Genomic DNA, 24,831 nt, shown 5'->3' with positions numbered 1-24,831 from the left:
GAATGAGAGAAGGTATGCAACTGGAGTCAGGGTCAGGAGTAGTACCAGGTGTGCAGTGAGACCCAGGTTGGTCAACATGGGCCAAGTGTTTGATTATAATCTGATTTCCATACATGAATATACTAAGATCATTCAAGTGCTGCACATGTTGATTAGCGCCTGGGCTCTACTATGGAATGTAATTAGGAATGTAATTAGGAATGTAATTTAGTCTAACCTTATAGCTAATCCAATTTAAACCATATATATTGCATTCAAGTGTAAGTTAAAAGACTCGCTACAGTATGCACCATGTTGCACAATTTCATGCTGAAAAATGCAAAAGCTCCGTACCAATGGGAGGGGACACACCCTCCTAACGCAACCCACCCCCACCGGTCGCTACGCTCCCTTGGGCTTGGTCTCTCGCAATTTCTCACCCAATGTTGGCAGCCCTGTGAGAAAAAGTGAGATGTGCAAAGATAGAACCCCTAGACTACCAAAGTGGTGTAGCCAAAGAGCGAATAAATGAAAGAAAGGAGAGGAATAGAATTTTTTTTTTAAAGGACAAAAAGAGAAAGAAAGAAAAAAGTGGTGATATACCTGACTCGCATCCCTCCCCACCCACCCCGTAATTAGATTTAAATCCAAAGTTGTGCTGTGCCATACTATCCTTGTAATAAATCAATGAATGGTGTCCATGTCTTCGAATAATGATCTGGTTTTTCTGCCAAGACAAGTCTAATATTTTCAAGATGTAGCGTCTCGGACATGTTTATAATCCACATCTTAAGAGTAGGGACTGATGTATGTTTCCAAAATTTGAGTATTAGTTTTTTCGCCGTTATCAGGCCATAATTAAGGAAACGTCTTTGAAATAATGATAGCTCAGAGCAGGCTTCTGACGTACCTACAATTATCAATTCCATGTCGGGGTCCAATTTTATTTTTAGTGGTTTTGAAAACATTTCAAAATTTCCTCTCCAGAAATTATGTAACTTTATACAAGAGACGAATGGGTTATAGTTGCTTCCTGAAGAAGGCATTTATCGCAAATAGGAGATACATTTGGAAAGATCTTATTTAGTTTAGACTTTGAATAATAGTCTGTGCAGTATTTTAAATTGAATGAATGAGTGCCTAACGTTGATCGAACAATTGTGTATATATAGCAGGTTTCCCTCCCATCTGTCCTTTAGAATTTTTACGCCAAGTTCATCTTCCCAAGATCTTCTAATTACTTCTGACGATGGGATTTCTATATTTAAAAGGGTGATATACAGATATATTAACTTATTTGACTGAGTTTCTATTCATACATTCGTCTAATGTGTCTGACAACAAAGATTGATAGTCTTGGGTATATGATTTCAGATAGTTTCGAATTTGAAGGTATCTAAAATATTGACTACCTTTCAGGTGATATTTCGACTGTAATTCTTGAAATGAGAGAAGTTCCCATCTCATAAAGATATCCGTGTTTTTTGATTCCTGAACTTTCCCAATGTGTGAACGTTTTGTCTAAAATAGATGGCTTGAACGAAGGATTGTTGGCAATTGGTAAGAGAAGAGATACATTACTCAGTTTAAGGGTTGACTTCACTTGTCTCCAGATTCGTAAGGTACTGTGGATAGTCAGATTTTTCTCATATAGTGTTTTCTTCAAATTTATTGGAGAGAGAAGGTTGGCATGTGTTGTCCAACCAATAGATTACTTTTTTAATATTCGTTGCCCAGTAATAGTATAAAAAATTGGGGAGACAGTCCACTTGCTACACAGATTAAACAACCAAAAAGGCATGCAATTGTATGGTGATCCCATGACAACAGATCAGAACAAACACATAGAGTACATATATTGTCAGATCTCATTGTGAACACCTAAACAGCCAACAGAACTTCATCCCTCTGATGCTGAGACTCTAGTATGCGAGTGCTACAGGCAAGACGTTTGTGACCATGCTGAGAAAGAAATGCCAAGAGGGTTCCTTCTGAGATCCCATCCTGGTGGTAGCACTGATAACTAAAGCCCCTGTCCCACTTGCGTGTCCTTGACACGCAAATTACGCGACCTCATGGTCGTGTTGAGCTGCGACGGTCCCGTGAAGGTCGCGAGCGACTTCATTCGACCACACAGCCGTCTGGAGCGCGTGACGTCATTTGAAGACGGACACAAAATGCCAGAGTAACTCAGTGGGACCGGCAGCATCTCTGGAGAGAAGGAATGGGTGACATTTCGTGTCAAGACTCTTCTTCAGTCTGAAAGAAGGATCTTGACCCGAAACATCACCCTTGCTTCTCTCCAGAGATGCTGCTGGTCCCACTGAGTTACTCCGGCATTTTGTGTGTATCTTCAATTTTCTTGGCCCCACTCTGGGAGTAGAAGTGGGGGCGGATCCGGACCGCAACGGCCGTGAGCCCCAGGCCGGGTTCGGCGATCGTTTGCCTGTTTCTGCTGCTGTTGCAGGTGAGACGTTGCGTCGCTCCAGAGTCTTGGGCCTGTCCCACTTTGGCCGTCAGTTACACGACAGGCCGTTGGCGCGCGAAGATTTCGTTCACTACAAAAATTTCGGAGCCCCGCGCGATGTCGCGCACAACTACATACCCTTCCGCGCTTCTCAGTGGGACCGGCCCCGCGCGGCCATACGATGTCCGTGTGCCTCAACGTGACCACGAGGTCGCGTAATTTGCGTGCCAAGGACACGTAAGTGGGACAGGCCCTTTACACTCCACAACTAAAAGTGTCTCTGGCTAAGTTATTTCAGTGCAAATGCAACACAAGCATCTGACCAACAAGGTGGAAATACAAAAACACAAATCCAATAAGGCTTTTTTACTTACTAATCAATTTGCCAAATTATTACCAAATCATCATCAATCATTACCAAATTGATGGACAATCAATGACAGCACTGTCTAACATCACTTGTCTCCCATGATCTGCTAAATGAACACAGTTTGGGTTTCACCAAGATCTTTAGATACCAGACCTCATCAGAGCCTTATTTCAAATAGCCAAATTCCATGGATAATTTGTGATTGACTATCTTTGACTCAACACTGACAGTGATTGTTTATGAGATCAAGGAGGCCTAGTAAAGCTGGTCAATGGGAAGAAAAGGGAACATACTCCAATAGTTAGAGTCATACATCACCCACAAGTCATGCTTTGTAGTGATTATTTATTTCAGCCCGACAACACTGTTCCAGAGGGCAGAGTCCTAGGCGCAACCTTTTTCAGCTGCCTCATCCTAACCTTCTTTCCATCATGTCAGAATTGGGCATTTTTGCTGATGATTGCATAACACTCAAGTATATTTGCAACACCTCACCATAGGAAGCAGAATTGATCATGCATGTATCAAGACCTATACTGAAAGTAGCATTGGTTGCGCATATTGCAGGGATTGTCTGAAGAAGGGTCCCGACATGTCACCCATTCCTTCTCTTCAGAGATGCTGCCTGTTCTGCTGAGTTACTCCAGCTTTTTGTGTCTATCTTGCAGGGATTAATAAAAGGAACTCACTGCTACCTTCTCACGGGCAAATTGGGACGGGCAATACAGCAACACTATACAGCATACATTGGTAGTGGTGGTAACAAACAAAAAGTGGGAAAGAAATAAGTAAATGATAGGTATTTAACTTCAAAGAACGGCTTTAGGAGATCTGGGAATCAGAAAACACCGCATATAACTAAAGTTATGTTCCTTTATCTAATTGTGGAAAAAAACAAAAGCTCACCCATGTTCTCCACAAAGTCTCTGCACTTTTCCACCAGCACTGGTCGGCCAGGCATGTGAATCTCAGTGTTGCCAAAATCCAGCAGCTTCAATATATTATGCTCCACAATGATCATGTTCTCTGATCTCAGATCCAAGTGAAGAATCTGATTAAGATGAAGATATTCAACAGCACTGAGTATCTGTGCCAGTAACTCTACTACATGGTGCTCACTGTAACAGGATCTGCAAAAGGAAACAAAAACAGGTGCAGCAGTCCTTTAGAAACAATGGGGCGAACAGACTCAGCCTCCTCTGAGTCTGAAGAAGGGTTTCGATCCGAAAGGTTGCCTATTTCCTTCGCTCCATAGATGCTGCCTCACCCGCTGAGTTTCTCCAGCATTTTTGTCTGCCAGGGGCAATCAACAATCATGTTTAATTCCTAGTAATGCCTGGCTACTTAAAACCAGGCCCCTCTCCCAATTTATATCCCAGCCTATCCATATAACCATGGTTTCACACCAGTAACATCGAAAATTTGGGCTAGAATGGCCAGATGCAGAAGAAAATTATTTAAATTGTGATAGTGAGAAACAAAGATTTTAAGCAACAGGTCCATTTTTACCTCTGAGCCAAATAGTGAAGAAGCTCTTTGCCTCGGCAGAGTTCTTGGATCAGAACCAAGTATTTGGGCGTAATATAGGCACCATGAAGCTGCACAATGTTGCTGTGATGGAGCTGTTTCAGGGTTTCATACTCTTTTAGGACAAATGGCTTCTTTATCTTCCTGTATGGAGTGATTTTAGATGCAAGTGATTTTCCGGTGGAGTTTTCCACACATTTCTTTATGATGCTGAATCGCCCTCTTTAAAAAAATTCAAACAATAAACAGAATGAAAAGTTATACTAATATAGCTAATTTCATTAATCTTATTGTTGAATATTAATCAGTAAGAATGCTATCTAAACACAGGTCTCATAGTTTGAACTTGCTCAGAACGATCTCTGTTCGGTCACCAGCTGTCAAGCAGATGTCCTTTCACTCTGTACTTCCACACAGTGGAGCTCCAATGAAATACATGACCAATATCTTTGTTTTGTCGCACTGTCATCGTCCTCTACTTAACTTTTCATGTCTTCTCTTTCGTGTTCTCTTGTGAGGCACTCATGACAGCTTTTATGTAATGGGTGTTGTCCATATGTTGGGTTGGTAATGAATGCTCAATTTAAATGTAATATTATTTTCCTGATTTTTTTTAAAGGAATGGTTTCAACAGACTATTTATTGTATTCTGCTAGAATTTAGTTTTAGTTTTAGAGATGCAGCGCGGAAACAGGCCCTTTGGCCCACTGGTTCCGTGCTGACCAGCGATCCCCACACATTAACACTATCCTACACCCACTAGGGACAATTTTTACATTTACCAAGCCAATTAACCTACACGTATTTGGAGTGTGGGAGGAAACCGAGGATCTCGGAGAAAACCTGCACAGGTCACGGGGAGAACGCACAAACTCCGTACAGACAGCACCCGTAATCGGGATCGAACCCAGGTCTCCGGCTCTGCATTCGCTGTAAGGCAGCAACTCTACAGCTGCGCCACCGTGACCGCCCTTACTCTTTCACTAACTACTGAATGACCGTTAATCCATGGAGCGTCTTCATTTGACGATACTGATCATAGTTCAATCAACATTCAGACACAGGGAGGGAAAATAAAATTGAGGTGGAAGATCACCCATGATCATATTGAATGGTGAAGCAAACCTGAGGGACGCTTACGGGCCACTCCTACTCCAATTATGTAATGGTTAACTTGAATAGCACACTTCTCCAACGGCATTATATTTTAAGATATATTTGTCATTTGTTCGCACACAGCCCAGAGTGTCCTTCCAACAAGTTTCCGTATAACCACTTTTCAATAAAGTGTATGAAGCAAATCAAGCACATTGTCAAACACATCCAGAAATCTGCATAAAAATCACCCTAGCCTCTGTGCCGTCCTATATATATTGACTATAACGGTGTCATGTTCAAAATATAACATGCTAACTCAGTTTCTCTCTCCAACAAACTTACCAAATCTATTTCCACCATTTTCTGTTTTTAATCTTGTAGTAGTATGTACTGTATAGGGCAATTCTAATTCTCATTTTACTGCTCAGATTGTGTGCTATCTTCCAAATAATTCAGTCCTTCTTATGCTCTATATTACCATATTCCAGCCCATATGTGTTAGGGGCAATTCAAGTACCTGCTTATCTCTGCTAAAAATGTGTATGTCTCTTGCAATGATGCTGACATCTCACCATGCAGACTGTGCGATTGTATTTCTAAATGGAAAGAATGCAGAAAGGAAAGCAAACATTAGAAAACTAAAACATGGAATGAAGGAATATCTCAGTAAAACACTCATATCTGAAGATGGGTCTTGACCTGAAACGTCACCGTTCAGAGATGCTGCCTGACCCGCTACTTTTAGTGTCTATCTCATGTCTCTGAACATTACTTGGAAGTATAAATATTTTTCTGCCATTTCTAACATTCCTAACAGTTCAATCTCTCTGATTAATAATCCCCATTTATTCACAGCTCTTTTATCTACCCTGTACATTAATGAACCTGTGTTGGAAAGTAGCTCTGGTTACATCTAATGTCCGTAGCTGATCGGTGACACACACACTGCTTGTATGAATTCTTTTATTTTTTATTTTTATTTTTATTTTTATTAGAAGTACAATAAGTTACAGTAATACACACCACATATATCTTATTACATTTGTTGTACCCCTTCATTTTTTGAGCTTTAAGAAAGATAGAAATAAAAGAAGTAAGGAAAGTGAGAAAGAGTCGTGATAGTGCAAGAAAGTGTTGGGAAAAGAAAGCCCATTAGAAAGAGAGTTAGAGAGGAAAGTTAAGAAATAGACCCTAGAAAAGAAAGAAAGAAAGAGAAACAATTGCTCTAATATAAAAAACTACGCAAAAAGGGATATACCAACCATATTTTTCATCCCCGTTACCAGATCCTGGCACCATTTATTTTTTAAATTACTGTTGCACCTTATGCTTGTAGTAAGTCCATAAATGCAGACCACGTCTTTTGGAAGTGGTCTGCTTTGCCTGCGAGGAGGAGTCTCATATCTTCCAGGTGTAATGTTTCGAACATGTTTGAAATCCACATTTTTATTGTTGGTATAGGAGCATTTTTCCAGAATTTGAGTATAAGCTTTTTTCCCGTTATTAGCCCGTAATTAAATAAATTCTTTTGAAACACGTTTAGTTCAGGGCTACCTTCCATTATTCCAAAGATAATCCATTCTGCTTTTGGTATCAGTATTATTTTAAAATTTTTTGTGAAGATTTCAAATATTTAGTTCCAGAATTTTTGGATTTTTATACAAAAAACAAAAGTAGCTTCTTGAGACTGACATTTATCACAAATGGGTGAGACGTTAGGGAAAAGTTTATTTATTTTGGTTTTTGAATAGTATAGTCTATGTAATGTTTTGAATTGAATTAGAGTGTGTCTTGCGTTAATCGAGCATTTATGCACATATAGTAAGTGTTTATCCCAGCTCTCTTTTGAAATTTTTATAGCTAGTTCTTGTTCCCAGTCTCTTCTAATACTGTCAGTTGTAGGTATTTCTATATTTAAAATAATGTTATATAAGTATGATATTAAGTTTGCTGATTCGGCCTTTGTCTTCATTGCTTCGTCCAGTAAGTCTGGAGGCATATTATGATAGTCTTTTGTATATTTTTTCAGATAGTCACATATTTGAAGATATTTAAAATATTGATTACTTCTCAAATTATATTTCAGTTGTAATTGTTGGAGTGATAGTAATTTTCCAAATTCATACAAGTCTCCGAGCGTTTTGATTCCTATTCTTTCCCATTGTGTAAATGATTTATCTATAGTAGAGGGTTTAAACGACGGATTATTGACTATTGGCGATAAAAGAGATAGATTTCTTAATTTTAGATTTTGTTTTATTTGTTTCCAAGTTCTAATTGTGCTATGTATCATTGGATTTTTATTGTAATTTTTGTTATTCAGATTCATTGGTGAGAGGAGAGTCGCTCCTATATTGCACGGGAAGCAGTCCTCTCTCTCCATTACAATCCAGTCCACCTGCTGGGCAGATTTGTCCAGCAGGTGAATCATATTTTTAATATTTACTGCCCAATTATAGTACATAAAGTTAGGGAGTGCTAGACCACCCAGCTCTTTGGGTTTGCTCAGATGTGTTCTTTGTATTCTGTGGGATTTATAGTCCCATATAAAATTTGTGATGTCTGAGTCCAGTTTTTTGAAAAACTTTTTTGGAAGGTATAAAGGGATTGATTGAAATAGATATAGGATTTGTGGTAGAAATATCATTTTTACAGCATTTATTCGTGCTTGTATGAATTCACATAGCTTTATTCAACTTACTTTCTTTCTCTCATATTTTGCCCCTGTACAGATGTACATAACTGACTATGAATAAAAATAACTTTAAATAGCAAACTGACTATGAATAAAAATAACTTTTAATATATTTGCTCAGGGAATGTGATTATTGTTGGTAAGATAAGCACTTATTTTCCATCCATACTGTCATGGAACTGAGGAGGTTGCTGAAGGTTAATATTATCAGTGGCTTGGAATGGCTTGTAGGCGAAAGTGGGAGAATACAGGAGAATTTCCTTTTCTGAAAAAGTTTAGTGAAACAGATGAATTACTCTGACCAATTCCAATTCAAAAAGATTTCCCAAACATCCTCTGATCTATTTGCTTCTTAACGCACTTGTTTATTTAATTATTAACTGTATTAACCTAAAATTGATTCTATGTTCATATTTAAAAAACATGCTGTAGTGTCTTAAATCCTGCAATTGGATTGAATGTGAACTACTGCAGAGGCAGAAGCCCAGACAATGTAGTTGGATAGAGTATGAAACTGCAGATCTTATACCTGCTGAGTGGAGAAATAGATTATGTTGTAACTCTCTGCAATGCCCAAGTAACAGAAAGAGACAAACACATTGTTTTAGTGTTAGTTTTAGTGCTGGGGAAATGTACAGCTATAGATCTCAGTATGTTGGTACACTATTATACAGTCTGATAATTTTCCTGGTTGCTGTCCATCCGAGGTTAGTAAATACAAAATCTGAAAGCCTTTGACCTGAATTGATAGGTGTTTTTAAACAAGCCATTTTGATGCACATTTCAAAAAATTTGCCTGCTTAAGGAACTCTTGATATACATTCCAAACGGCATCAATATATCGGCAGTCATATGCAAAATATTCATTTTTTATGTTTGTCATTGTGGAAACTTAACTTGGGGGGGAACTGGTATCTATGTCATGAGACATAATGTCGGGGTTTGCTATTCTTTCATATTTAATTTCAAATAAATGTTATACACATAAATACAATTTAATTTAAAATAAATATTTAGGCAAAATGGAATATTATTGGAATTAGAGCTTAATTATTTTCATTACTAATTACTAGGATAATCCAGTAAAAATTTCAAGAGAAACTTCTTTATTCAAAATGTTGAGACTTCGGAATTTACCTCCACTTGTAGAAGTTTAGGTTGTCAACATTTAAGAGCAAACAATACATATAAATTAATTAGAAACTGAGCGGTATGCTGATGGGGTTGGAAATAAGCTGGGATGAGTCTAGTGTGCGGCAGAAACACTAGCCCAAATCAATGGAAATGCACAATTTAAAACATATACCATTAAAATGTATTTCTTGGAAAGAAGGGACATCTACTGTTCTGTTACCTCTATAGTATGTTTGACCAACCTAGAAATAGTTTTGAGTTTACCTGTCTCCCCAATGATAATTTCTGCAGATGGGTGACTAAATGGTCCTTTCCCAGCTTTGTTGACATATGCAATTCTGTACAAATAGGCTTCTCCCCTGCTCAGATTACTGGGATTAAAGCAATTTTCAGAAAGATCGGATGCAATGGTTTTCCAGACTTCACCTGAAATAATAGAGATAATAGAGATAATAAAGAAATAATAGGCAGTGCAAAAAAAGGGATTTTTTTGCACCCAGACAACTCACTCAACAATATTTACATTAATCACATTTTTATTCTCCCCACATTCTGATCAAAATCTTCAAAACTCTGCAATATAATTCCATCAAGAACTAAAGGGCATTTGTTTGAGGTGAGAGGAGAAAGAGTTAATAGGAATTTAAGAGAACATTTTTTCACAGAGGTTGGTGGGAATTGTGAACAATCTGGCAGAAGAAGTGGGTGAGACATATACAATAACAACATTTAAGAGACCTTTGGACAGGTACATGGATAGGTAAGTTGTAGGTCAAATGCAGACAAATAGGACTAGATTAGATGGGCATCCTGGTCAGCATGGACGAGTTGGGCCAAAGAGCATGTTTCCATGCTCTGACTCTCAACTACACTCTTGGGGCAATTTATTATGGCCAATTAACCTACCGACCCACAAATATTTGGGATGAAGGAGAAAACCAGAACACCTGGAGGAAGTCTATACAGTCACAAGTGCAAATTTAACACAACGGCATCTGAGGTCAGGATCGAATCTCACTCTCTGGCAATGTGAGGTATCGACTCCACTAGCTACGTTCACAGATTGCTTTGGTTATTTTCCTTTGGTTGTGTACTAACTAATGTTAGCAATGTTACAAAATTTTGAGATTTTAATAATCAAGTATGTAATTTATCCCATCCGATAAAGCATAAAAAGAAGTTTAATTTGACACCTAATTCACTTTCATATCTTCAGTATTAAAAAAGTTATGGCCATTTTCATACTCGGAAATAAGCATCTTGTTCCCTATTGCTTTTCCATTGACTGAACACAAAAGCTGCGATCGAGGACAGTCAAAAGCCTATAACTTTATTAAAAATTAAGAGAACTGTAAGACATTTTCAGTTATTATAGATTGAAGCATTCTGAAACAAATATGACTTGAAATTAAAGCATATAAATAGTTAGTTACCTAATTGTAGCTAATTACAAAATTCAATTATTAGATCTAAACATCTATCAATTTCTTAAGAATAGATTACCATTTTTAAATATCCTAAGTGTCCAAATAACATTCACACAAGAATTCACAATAAAACATGTTTTTTAAATCTCATTGTCATGGATTTATAGGCCAAAGGAAGGAATTTAATGTTTAATACCTGTAAATTAATGGCCATTTAAATCAACTTGCGTGTGGGTTTTACTGGAACGGGACCATTTGGAACGTTGAGGGTGTTGTGATTTATACCCCCATATCGGCATGCCGGTTCGTATGGGGACTAAATCGCCGTTTCGCAACTTAAAATGTGAACTAAAGGCATCTTAAGAAACACTTTTATACATAAAAGTAAACGGCTTTCGTTTACCTGTCACCTACATGAAATCCGTACCCGTCGTCGGCGTTTACGGCTTTAGAAGCTGGTTTTAAAATGACTCCAGCGTTGAAATTGCCGGGCGATTTAAAAAAAAAGACACAGAACGGCCATCGGAACGATTCTTCAGCAAACGCTTGGTCTCCGACAAAATATAATCCAGGACAAGGTAAGAGAAAATCGCGTTTTAACCCCGTCCCCCCCTTCAAACGCGCCAAAATCGCGCACACGGCCAGTGGCAGAACTGCAGCGCTGCTGAAGGTAAGTATTGTAACATACCTACTAATGTTATGCAATAAAATTATTTTAGCATGTTGAAGGAATTTGGAATTGAATTTTTTATAAATGTGTTGTGTACACTGCAAGGGAAAATTAAACTTTCTAACCACAGCACAGAAAAGAGCTCTTAAAATTAATCCTCAGAATGGATTCATAAATACCAGATTTGTTGTTAATTCTCAGTTTAAACTGTAGAAAATTACACTGCATGAATTGACACTTTTTTTTTCAATTGTCTGTTGTCAGCGAGCTTTTTTTAACATGAATCTCCACCTTCCTTTTTCAATCACCATCTTCAATTAAACATCAGTTTACTAAATGGTCACCAATGTCCTTATCCTTAATTGGCCAAATCAATGCTATTAAAATGTGCATTTTACCTAAATTTCTGTATTTATTTCAGATGATACCAATTTTTATTGCCAAATCTTTCTTCGATATTATAGACTCCAAAATTTCTTCATAAAAATAATGAATAATTAATAATAATAAAAATCTCAGACTAGGTAAAAAATACTTACAGAAATCAAAAAAAGATGGTGGTTTGACATTGCCGAACCTTAGACTACTATTGGGCAGTCAATGTTCGTTATTTAACATTTTGGTCAAAAGATTTAGAAGATACCCAATGCCCAGGATGGATAAACCTAGAACGTGATTCCTTACAAGTACATTGGCTTCTATTCTAGGGGCCTTGTTACCTTTTACAATTACGAGATTGAATAAATATATGACTAACCCAATGATAAGACATACGTTCCGAATATGGTTTCAATTTCATAAGTTTTTTGGACTAAATTATTTTATCTTATCGAGTCCTATTTTATCCAATTTTCTCTTCCAACCATCTAGTACTGATCAAGTCTTTTTGTTATGGAAGAGGAAGGGATTAGTAGCTTTTCGTGATTTGTTTTGGAGGGTTGTTTTATGTCTTTCGAACAACTCTCCAATAAATATAACTTGCCTAATTCACACTTTTTTAGATATTTACAAATTAGACATTTTTTGAAGGCTACTCTACCCCTTTCTCCGCTACCACATCAATCCGAAATTTTTACAGTTGAACCCTTATCAGAAAGGATTAATAACAACTATTTATGAGTTGATTTTGAAATTACAAATAGATACATTTGATAAAATTAAGAATGACTGGGAAAGAGAACTCCAAATTTCTCTATAGAGAAATGGGAGAGGATTCTTCAATTAGTTAATACCTCTTCAATGTGTGCAAGACACGCTTTGATACAATTCAAGGTGGTTCACAGAGCTCATATGTCAAAAGATAAGTTAGCTCGTTTTTATGGTCATATAAATCCTACCTGTGACAGATGTAACTCTGAAGTTGCCTCGCCGACCCATATGTTTTGGTCCTGCCCTCTTTTTGAAAAATATTGGAAATAAATTTTTGATACTATTTCTGTAGTCTTAGGTTTACAACCTCATCCTATTACTGCAATTTTTGGGCTACCAATGTTAGATTCTATTCATTTGTCCCGTTCCGCCCATCTTTGCTTTTTGCTTTTACCACATTAATCGCCAGAAGATTTGTTTTATTTAAATGGAAATACTCCAACCCTCCGACCACACTCCAGTGTTATTCTGAAACGATATCATGTTTAAATTTAGAAAAAATCAGGAGTGACATTGTTGAACCCTTGGTTAAATTTGATAAGACTTGGGGAAAATTTATTGAACATTTTCATACAACATAAATTGCTCCCACTTTAACCGTTATAAAAATTATTTTATCTCTATATGGTGGAACGGACTTGAAGACAAACAGACTTAAATTGTTGAAATTCTCAGTTCAGTTTCGGTTTTGCTTTGCTTTGTTTTTTTATCTATTTTATTTTTATTCGTATTTTATTATCATCAATTTTTCCTTTTTTTCTTCTTTAGTTTAGGGGGGTTTTGGTTTTTTTCTTTTGTCTTTTTATCTTTGTGTTTTTTTTTTAACATTTATAAGTTTCCTTTTAAAGATTTAACTATATTTACATAGAGACCGGGAGGTCTATATTCATTGTGTATTTTGACACGGGTCTCATATTAGGTTATACCTGTTATTAATGTAATCCTGATCCCTATGTATCAATATCATTGTTATGTTTATCATTATTATTTTTGCTCTGCTTTTTATGTTTTATTTTTGCTTTTTTCGGAAAAATACCCAATAAAAAGATTTTAAAAGAAAGAAAGAATCTCCACCTACCTTTTTTCTGACACTCAATAACATACGTTACTGGCATGCTGCTCACAAATGGTTTCCATATCACTAAAGCACCATCTTCAAATACTTGCACTACTTCAGGGGAATCGGGGCAACAAGGTAAATCTATAGCGGAGAAAATTATATTAATTTGACCAGAGGGACAAAAGATTTCTGACATTTTACTCTTTTTGTTGAAACTTCCATGAAAACAATGGACGCAATCTGAGAATACCTTAAAAGTAGATTCAGGAACAGAGATTTCCCTGCTGTATCAGATTATTCCAACCTACCTCACTGCAGCGCTTGCACTTTTTTCTCTGCATTTTCTCTGTAACTGTAACACTATACCATTATTTTTTGCACTATTTTTTCTCTTTGCACTGTTGTACTTGTGTATGGGTTGATTGTACTCATGTACGGTATAATTTGACTGGATAGCAGACAATGATTTTCACTGTATCTTAATACACATAACAATAATGAAGCAATACCAATCCTCTGGATCACAAGCCACTTACAATAGCTTTCTCATTTATTTCTCTGGGTTTATTCCCTCCTCCCCTGAAGTCCCATCAGGAGTAGCAATGCTGTATCATTCATCCTGTACCCCCCCCCCCCCCCCCCCCCCCCACTAGCTGCTAGGGCAGGCTGAAAAATTCTGCTCCTCAGTTCCACTTCCAGTTTGCATATAGGGCAAACTGTGAATGTGATACTGAGTGGCTTGTGTATCTTATCCAGATTTACCAAAACCAATCATTGAAAAACATACAGAAAATGAATTACCTGCAAGATTCAGTAAGCAGCAAGTTGAAGTTTTGCCTAAGTGGTTTTCTGCCACGCACTTATAACTACCGAGATCCTCCTCACCCACATTTAGAATAGTTAATAGCTGGCATTTTGTGCTTGTGGTTGATGACAATATTCGGTTGCTGCCGCACATCAGTTGGTTGTCTAGGAAAAGTAAACATTCAATATGAAAATCAAATGAGTATTAGATTGATAAATGACTGGTGTGAGCATTTATTTTGTCTGAACTGCAACATTTAAATATATCTCATGATATATTTTGATTGAGTAAATGGCAAATCTTTCAAAAGGTAGAGCGATTCTGTATAACGCAGGACATTTAGTTTCGTTTAATTTAGTTTATTGTCACGTGTACAGCGAAAAGCTTTTGTTGTGTGCTAACCAGTCAGTGGAAAGACAATAAATTATTACAATCGAGCCATTCACAGATACATGATAAGGGAATAACATTTAGTGCAAGATAAAGCCAGTAAGGTCCGATCAAAGATTCTAAAAGAGTCTCTAAATGAGGTGAAAAGTAGTTTCGGACTGCTCTCTAGTTGTGGTAGGATGATTCAGTTCTCTGATAACAACTGGGAAGAAACTGTCCCTGAATCTGGAGGTGTGCATTTTCACATTTCTATACCTTTTGCCCGATGGGAGAGGGGAGAAGAGGGAGTGGCAAGGGTGTGACTCGTCCTTGATTATTCTGCTGGTCTAGAGAAAAAAGAATCACACTTTTTCTGAATAACCTGGGATACTGGGACAACCAATGCCACTGCTTGATCAGAACAATGGAAGATCAGCAAACTGAGTATCTATTAACTTAAACCTCTTGTCTAGAAAGCTCCTGTTAAATGTTGTGTTCAAACGCTGAGCCATCAGGAAATGATTTTATGGATCAGCAATGACAAGAGAGGTGCAGAACAAAACATATCTTACCTTTGAACCAGTGTATTTTAGGATTTGGATAACCTGAAGTTCTGCAAGACAGGGTCACAGTCTGACTCAAGACAACTGACTGGTCTTGGAGCTCTTCGAGAAATGATGGCACTACAAAAAAAACAAAATAAGCTGTCAATGTTTTAAGGTTAGGAACAGGCAGATGTCCACAAATTATCTTATTAATTTGAATACTGCGGGACAAAGTAATGAAATAACTTGTAAATTAGTGGTAGTTGCAAGGTTGCTGTGCTAGATTGGTGAGGTAACATTAGCAGACCTTTTAGTCCTCAGGAGTGCAGTGCTAATTTAGAATGTCAAAAAAAGAACTGGATTAATGTAACTATCAATAAAGTAGTAGTTTTTATATTTACAAGCGTAAATATAAAATACAGGAGGTGTGAGAGATTTATGGTACTCTAACAAAGCAATAGGAAACAGGTGGGAAAAACCTGCCATTACACCTTCACTTAAAGAGCAAGAAACATATCAAAAAGATAACTAGGGAAGGTCAAAATAATTACATTCAAGATATATTTTCGAAAGATTTTGGATGGGATTAGAAAGTAACCTACTATAAAAGGAATTGACTTGTGGCAAATAATCTCCTTATGCACTCAAATATTTCTGTATTTTTATGTGGAGTTAACATTCTTAGTTAAACAGAATGAATTGAGAAATCATTAGATGCATTGTTTAATCTTATAATCCTCCTATATGGACTCCCTCCTATAAAAATAAGTTTTAAAGCTCTACTAAAATGAAATAATTGTAACACATTATTTTCATTAAAAAAAAACATAATTTCTAATTAGCAGCTAAAATCATCATCATTAGGGCTGTGTCATTTAACAACAAATTATTCTGTGTAAAATATGAGCTATTATCAGAGTATTACATTGCTCAGCAATACCTTTCTCCTTTGATTTTGAACCAGGAATCTTGAAAGAAAACAGTCTGGATTTTATCTTAAAGGAACCAGTGGCATTGTCACTAGAGTCCGTAGAACACATGCTTGCTTTCTGTTTATCCGAATCTGCGCAAAATTATAATATGGTTAACATAACATATTTCTTTTCATTTGATCAACCAATCTGCACGTTAATATTAAGGTAAATTATTCCTATCATCTTAATGTCCTGTATCAGAGTTACAGCTGCAATTTAACATTCACATTGGCTGATGGCTGTTTCTCCAATATTACCTCTTGGGATCTTGCAAATGATGGTATTTTGACCAGACTGAAATTGGCAGTTACTACAGAATTTTCCTACCATATTAAACGGGGAAGGTTGAATGTAATTTTCTTCATTTGGAAAATTCGCACTTCACAAGCTATGAACTAATTTATCTGTTGGTTTAACAGGGGTCTAACTAGCAGTCCTTAAAAAGAAAGGACTACAGATATTACAAATGTTCAAAAGTCAGATATATTCTGTGAAGACAGAAACAGAATTAGCATTTCCAACTATAGATCTTTGACAGTAAGATAGTAGATTAGTGGCCTGAAATGATGGAGACAAAAGGGAGTTCAGAGTTCAGAGAGAGACAAATGGATGATCTGGATCAGGTCAGTATTAAGAAGGGTCACACGAGGGTTGATAAATCCCCAGGGCTGAATGAGATCCTTTCTCATTGGTGCTGGAAATGGGAGCAACAATAAACTGGTTTATGAACTCCACAGTTTAAGTTGAGACCTTGCAACAGGACCTGAGACATCGACTGTTTCGCTCTCCACAGATGCTGCCCAACATCCTCGGTATTTCCAGTCCAATAATTTTCCTAATATTGGCCTGTGGTTACTACTTTTCAAAAACATAGAAACAATTTTATCTATCTTTCAGTCTTTGGGCATGCACCTGTGGAGAACAAATGCGCAAAAATCTCTATCTTGGCCCTGTTATTTCCTTCCTTGCTTGCTTGCCATTGCATTCTGGGATGGATCTCATTCAGCCAATGATTCATGCAACGTTCCAATCCTGAAACACGCACTTGCAAGATGATTAAAATTCTCTTTTTTTTTGGACAATCATGTCATAAGAACATCTAAATCGTCTATATTTTGTGTAATTGTATAATCAATATTTTTATACTAAATATACACAACAGAGTTAGCCACATTTATTGTGCAAAAAATAATCATTTTGATTATATTGAAAGTAGATGTTTCGAGATTAATTTATTGGAATTAAACATTAAATTCCTTCCATCTGGCATTTTTTCATGACAGTGAGATTTAAAAAGCATGTTATATTGTGAATTCTTGTGTGAATGGGATTAGTTTGTTATTTGGATACTTAGGCTATTTAAAACAATTATCCTTTTCTTAAGAAATTGAATCTACAGGACATTCTTAATGGGAAAGTAGTGGGCAGAAAGGCATGTCATGCGTGGTTTGAAGAGCAAAAACTTGTAGTTTACAATGCCAAAATCAAAAAGTTGAGGAAAAACAAGATGTACAGAGTTGCTTATTGGTTACTATCTGAGGAGTATGATGATGCTATTGATTATGATATGCCAATGTACCAGGTAGCAACTGATCTTCTCTATAAAGACTTGGTCTATTGCTCGAAATTGTAACTTATTTACCTATCTGTTACGGACACAGCATATAATACAATAATATTAAAGTTCTGATCTTGAGAATATCACATTTTTGAATTTTCAAGGTAGTCTGGGTGTTTATTACTATTTCCATCACAACGGTCACTTTTGTAATTAGCTACAATTAGGTAACTAACTAATTATAGGCTTTAATTTCAGGTCATCCAAGTAAGATGTTTTATATTTGTTTCAGAATGCGTCAATCTATAATAACTGAAAATTTCATTCAATTCTCTTAATTTTTAAGAAAGTTATGGGCTTTTGACTGTCCTCGATCACAGCTTTTGTGTTAAGTCAATGGAAAAACAATAGGGAACAAAATACTAATTTCCGAGTATGAAAATGGCCATAACGTTTATAATACTGAAGATATGAAAGTGAATTAGGTGTCAAATTAAACTTCCTTTTATGCTTTATCTATCTGATGGGATAAATTGCAGACTTGATTTTTTAAATCTCAAAATGTTGTAACATTGCTAGGTAATGTGTAATTGAATGGGTCTTTCCCTGTAAGTTCTCAACACAAGCATCAGAGGCATTGAAGGGCAAATTGATCCTGAAAAGGGGGACAGATCAGGTAAAGGATTCTGTGGTGGAGAGCTGGCTTGGACACATCGGAGAGAGTCTGAAGAATGGTCTTGACCCGAAACGTCGCCCATTCCTTCTCTCCAGAGATGCTGCCCGTCCCGTTGAGTTACTCCAGTATTTTGTGTCTGGCTTGGACACATAATGGGGTTTGTTGAGAAGATGACTTGGAAGGATCAGACAGTTGATGGAGGATGCTCAGCTGTGATCGAGTGCCTGATAGGTGTGATTGGATGATAGGTTGGGTGCAGCAGATGAAGATGAAAGTCAGGCAGGTGATGGGAGTGGGATAAAGCAGATGTTCAGCAGGTATAAATTGCAGCTTCTATTGAAATGAAATTAATTGTAGTTCAGTAGAAGCTGTAAAAATATCACTGGAAAGATATAATAAAGACTTTTAATTTTATAATGTGTGACTCATTAAATGCTGCATATTAATCATTTGTAATGAATAAAATTGCGAAACACTTAAGAAATTCCAAACTAAGTAATTTTTACATCTTAGATTTAATACTCACCAGTGTGGTGTTGGGTAAAGGAAGGTATTAATGGCGCTTTCATAAACTCCATGTACTGGTTGTCAGCTGACTCCATTCCACATGAGCTTGCTCTTCTCTGAACCTTGCTTAATTGCTGTTGTTTCTTTCTTAATTCCGGTCTCTCTGCTGAATCCTTGCTTTTCAAAGATTGCCAGGAGAAGTGAGCAGGCAATGTCTGACTCTTTCCTCCCCCAAGAAATGCAGATAAAGAATGCCGACTTCCTCTACCGTCTCCATCTTGAAAATCTTTATCCCAATTTAGTGAAGCAGATCTATTCAGTAATTTTAAGAGACCAGACCTGCCAAATGTTTTTGATGTAGACTTCAAACCTGGATCATTGCAGCTTTCACCAACAATCAGACTTGTTTCACTTGAAGAAATTGGAGCTCTTGCATCTTGTTGACCTTTGAAAGCTTTTTTTAGACTTTCAAAGCTTTGATATATTTTATTTTCCAGTGAAATTCTTTTCGATTTTTTTTTGCTTTTTGATTCTCCTTCAATCTCAGACATGATCTCATCCTCTTCACTACCTTCAAGTAATTCGACTGACTCCCATTCAGCTGCACTCAAACCACACAAGCTCTCACTTACTGGTTCAGTCTCATTGCACAATAATTCATATGAGGTGGTTGATGTCCGATTTGATTTTCCTCGTGGGGGATTATCCTTGCTGACATCAGTTTCCCTTGAAGAAGACGGTTCTTCAGATGTGCATGGCTCAGGCAAAGATTTGACTTGAGATGCGCTTTTCTCTTTAAATTCTTGAGTCAAACACGAGGGTCCATGCTCATAATGGAGTTCACAACTGTTATTTGGTTCTGACAAATCAAAATAATTTGCATCTGGTTCTGCTGCATCATAATATAAAGAGCTGACATTTTTACTTGAACTCTGAGTCTGAGGTTCAGCTGCATCAACTGAGGCAGCAGAAAATATTTCACTATGCAACTCAGAATCTGTGGAAACTTTACTGTCGAAGGAACTTATTCCTGAAACATTTGATTGCGAATTGATAGGCTCTTCATCATTCCGCACTTTCTCTGTATTGGACTTCAATTCTGAAAGTTTAGAGTTGCATGAAGTCTCTGTATCCTGAATTGATTGTGACAATTCATGATGCTTGTTTTGTAGATCTAATGAATGCTGGAGGGAAGCTAATGCACTCAAGTTTCCTTTCGAATTGTAATGTTTAATGTCAGTAGCATCGGCTTTGTCTTCCGTGTCCATGCTCTGCTCTTTTTCTAATGACTCTAAAGTTTGTAAAGTCTGGTCCATTTCAGAGGAAGTTCCTTTTGTGGGACATTGTGAAACATCTGTATAGAAAGTGACCCCTTCAGATAAGCATATTGTGTCACTCAGTGCTGACTTCTGAGTATCTAACACTTGCTCATCGATGGAAAAAGGCAGGGTTACCATAGGCTTACCAGTAGCTTTTGCATTGTAATGTAGATCTGAACTTTGGAAATATGAATTAATTAATTCACTTGCAGATTCTCTTGTAGTCTGAACTACAGACTCTGTTCCATATTCATCCAATGACTTGCTTTTCCTTAACTTTTCCTTCGGAACACAAACTGCTCTATGCACATTATCGCAATAAGCTGTTTTATAAACTTCTTTAGAGCTGTGGCTTAAGCTTTCATCAAATCGTTTATCTTTAGCTGTTCTTTCCTGTGCAGCCATCGGAAAGTAATCCAAAAGTGGTTGGCGTATTACACTTTTCCTTCCTATAAGACAATGCCTAGGCAAAAGTCTGGATGGTGGTTTGGAGTTTGATTCTAGTACAGTGTCTTTTGTTAATACTTGAGGTGTGAGGACACTATCAGCTGAAATGGATCGTGTTAATTTATGAGTTACTACCATTTTCATTTTTGAAAAGTCTGATATCTCTACAGAAGCTGCTTTAACAATAGAGTATTTTATCCTTTCGGTACTTAAATTCAGGTCTTCGAATATTTCAGGAGAGTTACACTGGGCTTTCACATCATCAGATTTTCCACATGTTTGATCTCTTACATCTGCTTGTTTCTCCACAGCAATGCTTCCAGTTAACACTGACCTATGGCTCCTGTGCTCACTGGCAGCTAAATCTAATATGTCTGTTGGGAAAGGAGCAGGCCTTTGGCTGATAATTGAAGCATGATATGAACTTGATTCTGTCTGCTGGCCACAGTCTTCAAAATCAGAAGAGGAGGCACTAGATGTTGTTGAGCTGCTTTGCTTACGCAAATGTCGAGGCATGCCAAGCGAATGAATTTTTGACGGCTCATCGAAGAGTTGAGGAATTGACCTCTTTACAAGTATTGATTTATAACACATAAGGGCGCGCTGAAAATAATATAAAGGTAACAAAGTCATAGACTATTGAAACTGTAACAACTTAGCCGTTTTGTTAAGGACAGTTTTGAAGGGGAAAAAAATCACCTGTTTTACATCATATTCTTAAACTTTGAAACATTGTAATAAAAAAGCTCTGGTCTTTATATTGCAAATAAAACAACCCATTTTCAATTTACTGTTGTTCAGCAAAAATGGTAAACAATTTATACACTGAAATTAATGAACAGAGGATCTGATCTGATGATGTTCATTGAGGACTATGGAGCAAGGTGACCAATCGCTCTCAGTAGGTGGACCTATTAATAAAACTGGAGGCTGTCTGTCTGTCTGCATTTTGTGTTCTTTACTCATGAACCTGGAATGTCTAGGAATCCTGGCCCTCAAGTATTTCATGAAGTGAGGCGGGAAGGACGTAAATGCATATAGAGTACTGATTTTGGACCTGTAGAGGACAGAGAGGTTCCTCCAGCCTCCAAACAAGGTCACCTCCAAGCAATCGAACCCCTGTGATCAGCTTACATCCCCATTCCCTCCAACAATGAATCTTGAACTTTAATCAACATTGCACGGAGCACACAGGCAAGGGTGTGACACTAAATATGTAGAATCTTGGTGATTTCCCTCTCACGGCACTAATAGAACATTAAATATTCTTTGTGATAAGCTATATTCAAATGTGGAAAAATATGGACATTAAGGTTAGTTAGCATGGCTTTGTGTATGGAAGGGAGGTCATGTCCTATAAACAAATTCGTTTTTCTGAAGGGATGACGAAGATGATTGTTTAGGATAGGGCAATAAATGTTATCAACATGGATATTAGTAAAGCATTTGACAAGGTCCCTTATGGTAGGTTGATCTAAAAGATTAAGGCACATGGGATCCACAGACATGAACAATAAACAAAATCTGGAGGAACTCAGGATGCCAGGCAGCATTTGGGGAAGCAAATGGACAGATGGCATTTGGGTTGAGACCGAAGAACAGTCAAAACATTGTCTATCCATTTCCCTCCACAGATACTGCCTGGCTTGGTGAGTTCCTGCAGCACTTTGAATTCAAGATTCACGCATTTGTAGTCTTTTGTATCTCCAACAGATAGAACGTAATGGTGGTGGGATGTTTTTTTGACTGGAGGTTTGTGATCAGAGGTGCTCTATGGGGATCAGCGTTGGTATGTTTGTTTTTTGTCATGTATACAAATCATTTGGGTGAGCTGATTACTAAATTTTCAGGTGATACAGATACAAAAGATATAGCAGGATATAGATCAGTTGGAAAAATGGACAGAGAAATGACAGATGGAATTTAACCCAGAAAGTGAAAAGCATTGCTCTTTGGGAGTTCAAATATAAAAGGAAAGTATACAGTAAATGGCAGGTCTCTTGGGAGCGTTGATATATCAAGGATATTTGGGATGCACGTCCATATCTCCTTCAAAGTGACAACACAAGGAAATAAGGTGGTAAAAAATGCATATGGCATACTTAACTTTTTTTGGTGGCCTGGGATGTGAAGCCAGGGGAGTAGGAGAAACAGAGGAGAAATAGTAACATTTAAGGGGCATTTAGACAGGCACGTGAACAAGCTGGGGGTGGAGGGATATGGACCATGTACAGGCAGATGGAATAGTTTACTTAAGCACTGTGTTCAGCACAGATGTCGTGGGCTGAAGGGCCTTTTCCTACGTTGCACTATTATATGTTCAAGTAATAAATGGGTTACAACAATGATTAGTAAGGAACAAAACATTAAAGTTGGAATTATGAAGAAAGAATTTTCACTTGCAATAGAAAATTTTAAAAGAGAATGCAATAATTTTTCAAGATTGCGCCAAGATTTGAGAGAGGGATCTGTGAGGCTACTTTCACTGATTGATTCCTTTGTAACAAAGGGATTTGAATGTAGAATTATTAAACAAGAAGAAAAGTGGGAGGAACATTCCCATACACGATTTATTAGAATTTGAAAGCTTTACCACAAATTAATTATGGTAGAGACTATAATTATAATTAGTTAACTCATGCATAGGCCAGGTGTTAGAAATGCACTTATTAACTCATTACCCTTCTTTTGTATTGCATTTTCTAATAGGATTAGTGAAACATATAGAAACATAGAAAAATAGGTGCAGGAGTAGGCTATTCAGCCCTTCGAGCCCTTCAATATGATCATGGCTGATCATCTAAAATCAGTACCCCGTACAAGCTTTTCCCCCGTATCCCTTGACTCCTTTAACCCTAAGAGTTAAATCTAACTCTCTCTTGAGAGTCTAGCTTCGTGCAAATGTAAGTGTTGATATAGAAACATAGAGAATAGGTGCAGGAGGAGGCCATTTGGCCTTTCGAACCAGCACCGCCATTCATTGTGAGCATGGCTGATCATCCACAATCCCTAACCCGTGCCTGCCTTCTCCCCATATTCCTTGATTCCGCTAGCCCCTAGAGCAGTATCTAACTCTATTTTAAATTCTTCCAGTGAATTGTTCTCTACTGCCTTCTGTGGCAGACAATTCCACAAATTCACAACTCTCTGGGTGTTTGCATTCAAGACAAACTATATTATTCTGTCCCGTCTCATCAAACATGAAAACCCCAAGTAAATGGGGAAAAAGCTGGTTAAGCGCTCCTTCAAACATGGCCGTTAGGTGAAGCATCACCATAAAACTAAGTTATCTTACCTGCCACTTGTTCCTTGATAAATAAAATTTCAATCTCTTTGTATTAATTGTACAAAACTGTTGAACCTTTTGTTCCTCCTGGAAAAAAAAGTCAGTCAATTTTATATCCGTAAAAATGACTATTTGAACATGTGAATGGTTTCTTGATAGGTATTTGATAGATCACATCCAGCAATCTAAAATAGGCTTAGTAATGTTCTATCAAGTGTCAGCAATAATGATACTAAAAATATTTAAAACAATAAAAATAAAATTAAATATATATTTTATAGTTTTCCAAAAACAATTTTGTTGGGTCATTATTTACCAATGTCTTTCTTCTATTTTTTAGAAGCATACTTTGTTTATCACGAAGCAAAAACACATGCAGGCACCATTGGTAATTGCATCATATTTCAGTAATTTGCAAAAGCAAAAGTCATACCTGAAACCACTGATCATTCAAACATTCAGATGCTGTTGGCCTATCCCTAGAAGATGGAAATTCAGTAGTTCTTATACAAATCACTAATTTTAACAAACTTACATCAACAGCTAAATAACCTCTAGCATTTTATACATAAAATGAAAATTGTTTAGATTATTTTTGATACGATGATTCCATCGAGGCAATAGCATGGCTTTATACTTTTATTGTTCGTAGTTTTATTTTAACTTCAAACAAAATACACATCATTATTCATTAAATACATTTTTTTAATATAATAATAATTCCACTGAATCAATGGAAGAGTTAAATTTTTTATATGTATTTGTACAA

General features: G+C 37.0%; 1 protein-coding gene across 4 annotated transcripts in view; it reads right to left on the bottom strand.

The window, feature by feature from the left end:
* obscn (obscurin, cytoskeletal calmodulin and titin-interacting RhoGEF) overlaps positions 1–24,831 on the bottom strand; it is a 435,173-nt gene that overhangs the window by 13,077 nt on the left and 397,265 nt on the right. For all 4 annotated transcript variants that reach the window (XM_033043588.1, XM_033043597.1, XM_033043606.1 and 1 more), the window contains 11 exons: positions 24,496–24,541; positions 24,072–24,149; positions 19,030–21,379; positions 16,236–16,358; positions 15,323–15,433; positions 14,378–14,545; positions 13,595–13,717; positions 9,535–9,696; positions 5,959–6,037; positions 4,326–4,565; positions 3,723–3,946 (listed from right to left, as the gene is read on the bottom strand). In XM_033043588.1, the coding sequence (XP_032899479.1) occupies positions 3,723–3,946; positions 4,326–4,565; positions 5,959–6,037; positions 9,535–9,696; positions 13,595–13,717; positions 14,378–14,545; positions 15,323–15,433; positions 16,236–16,358; positions 19,030–21,379; positions 24,072–24,149; positions 24,496–24,541 (3,704 nt within the window). The remainder of the gene's footprint in view (positions 1–3,722; positions 3,947–4,325; positions 4,566–5,958; positions 6,038–9,534; positions 9,697–13,594; positions 13,718–14,377; positions 14,546–15,322; positions 15,434–16,235; positions 16,359–19,029; positions 21,380–24,071; positions 24,150–24,495; positions 24,542–24,831) is intronic.

Source organism: Amblyraja radiata, chromosome 2 (genome assembly GCF_010909765.2).
Source record: "Amblyraja radiata isolate CabotCenter1 chromosome 2, sAmbRad1.1.pri, whole genome shotgun sequence".
Lineage (NCBI taxonomy): Eukaryota > Metazoa > Chordata > Chondrichthyes > Rajiformes > Rajidae > Amblyraja > Amblyraja radiata.
This window is presented reverse-complemented; position numbering and strand designations above follow the sequence as displayed.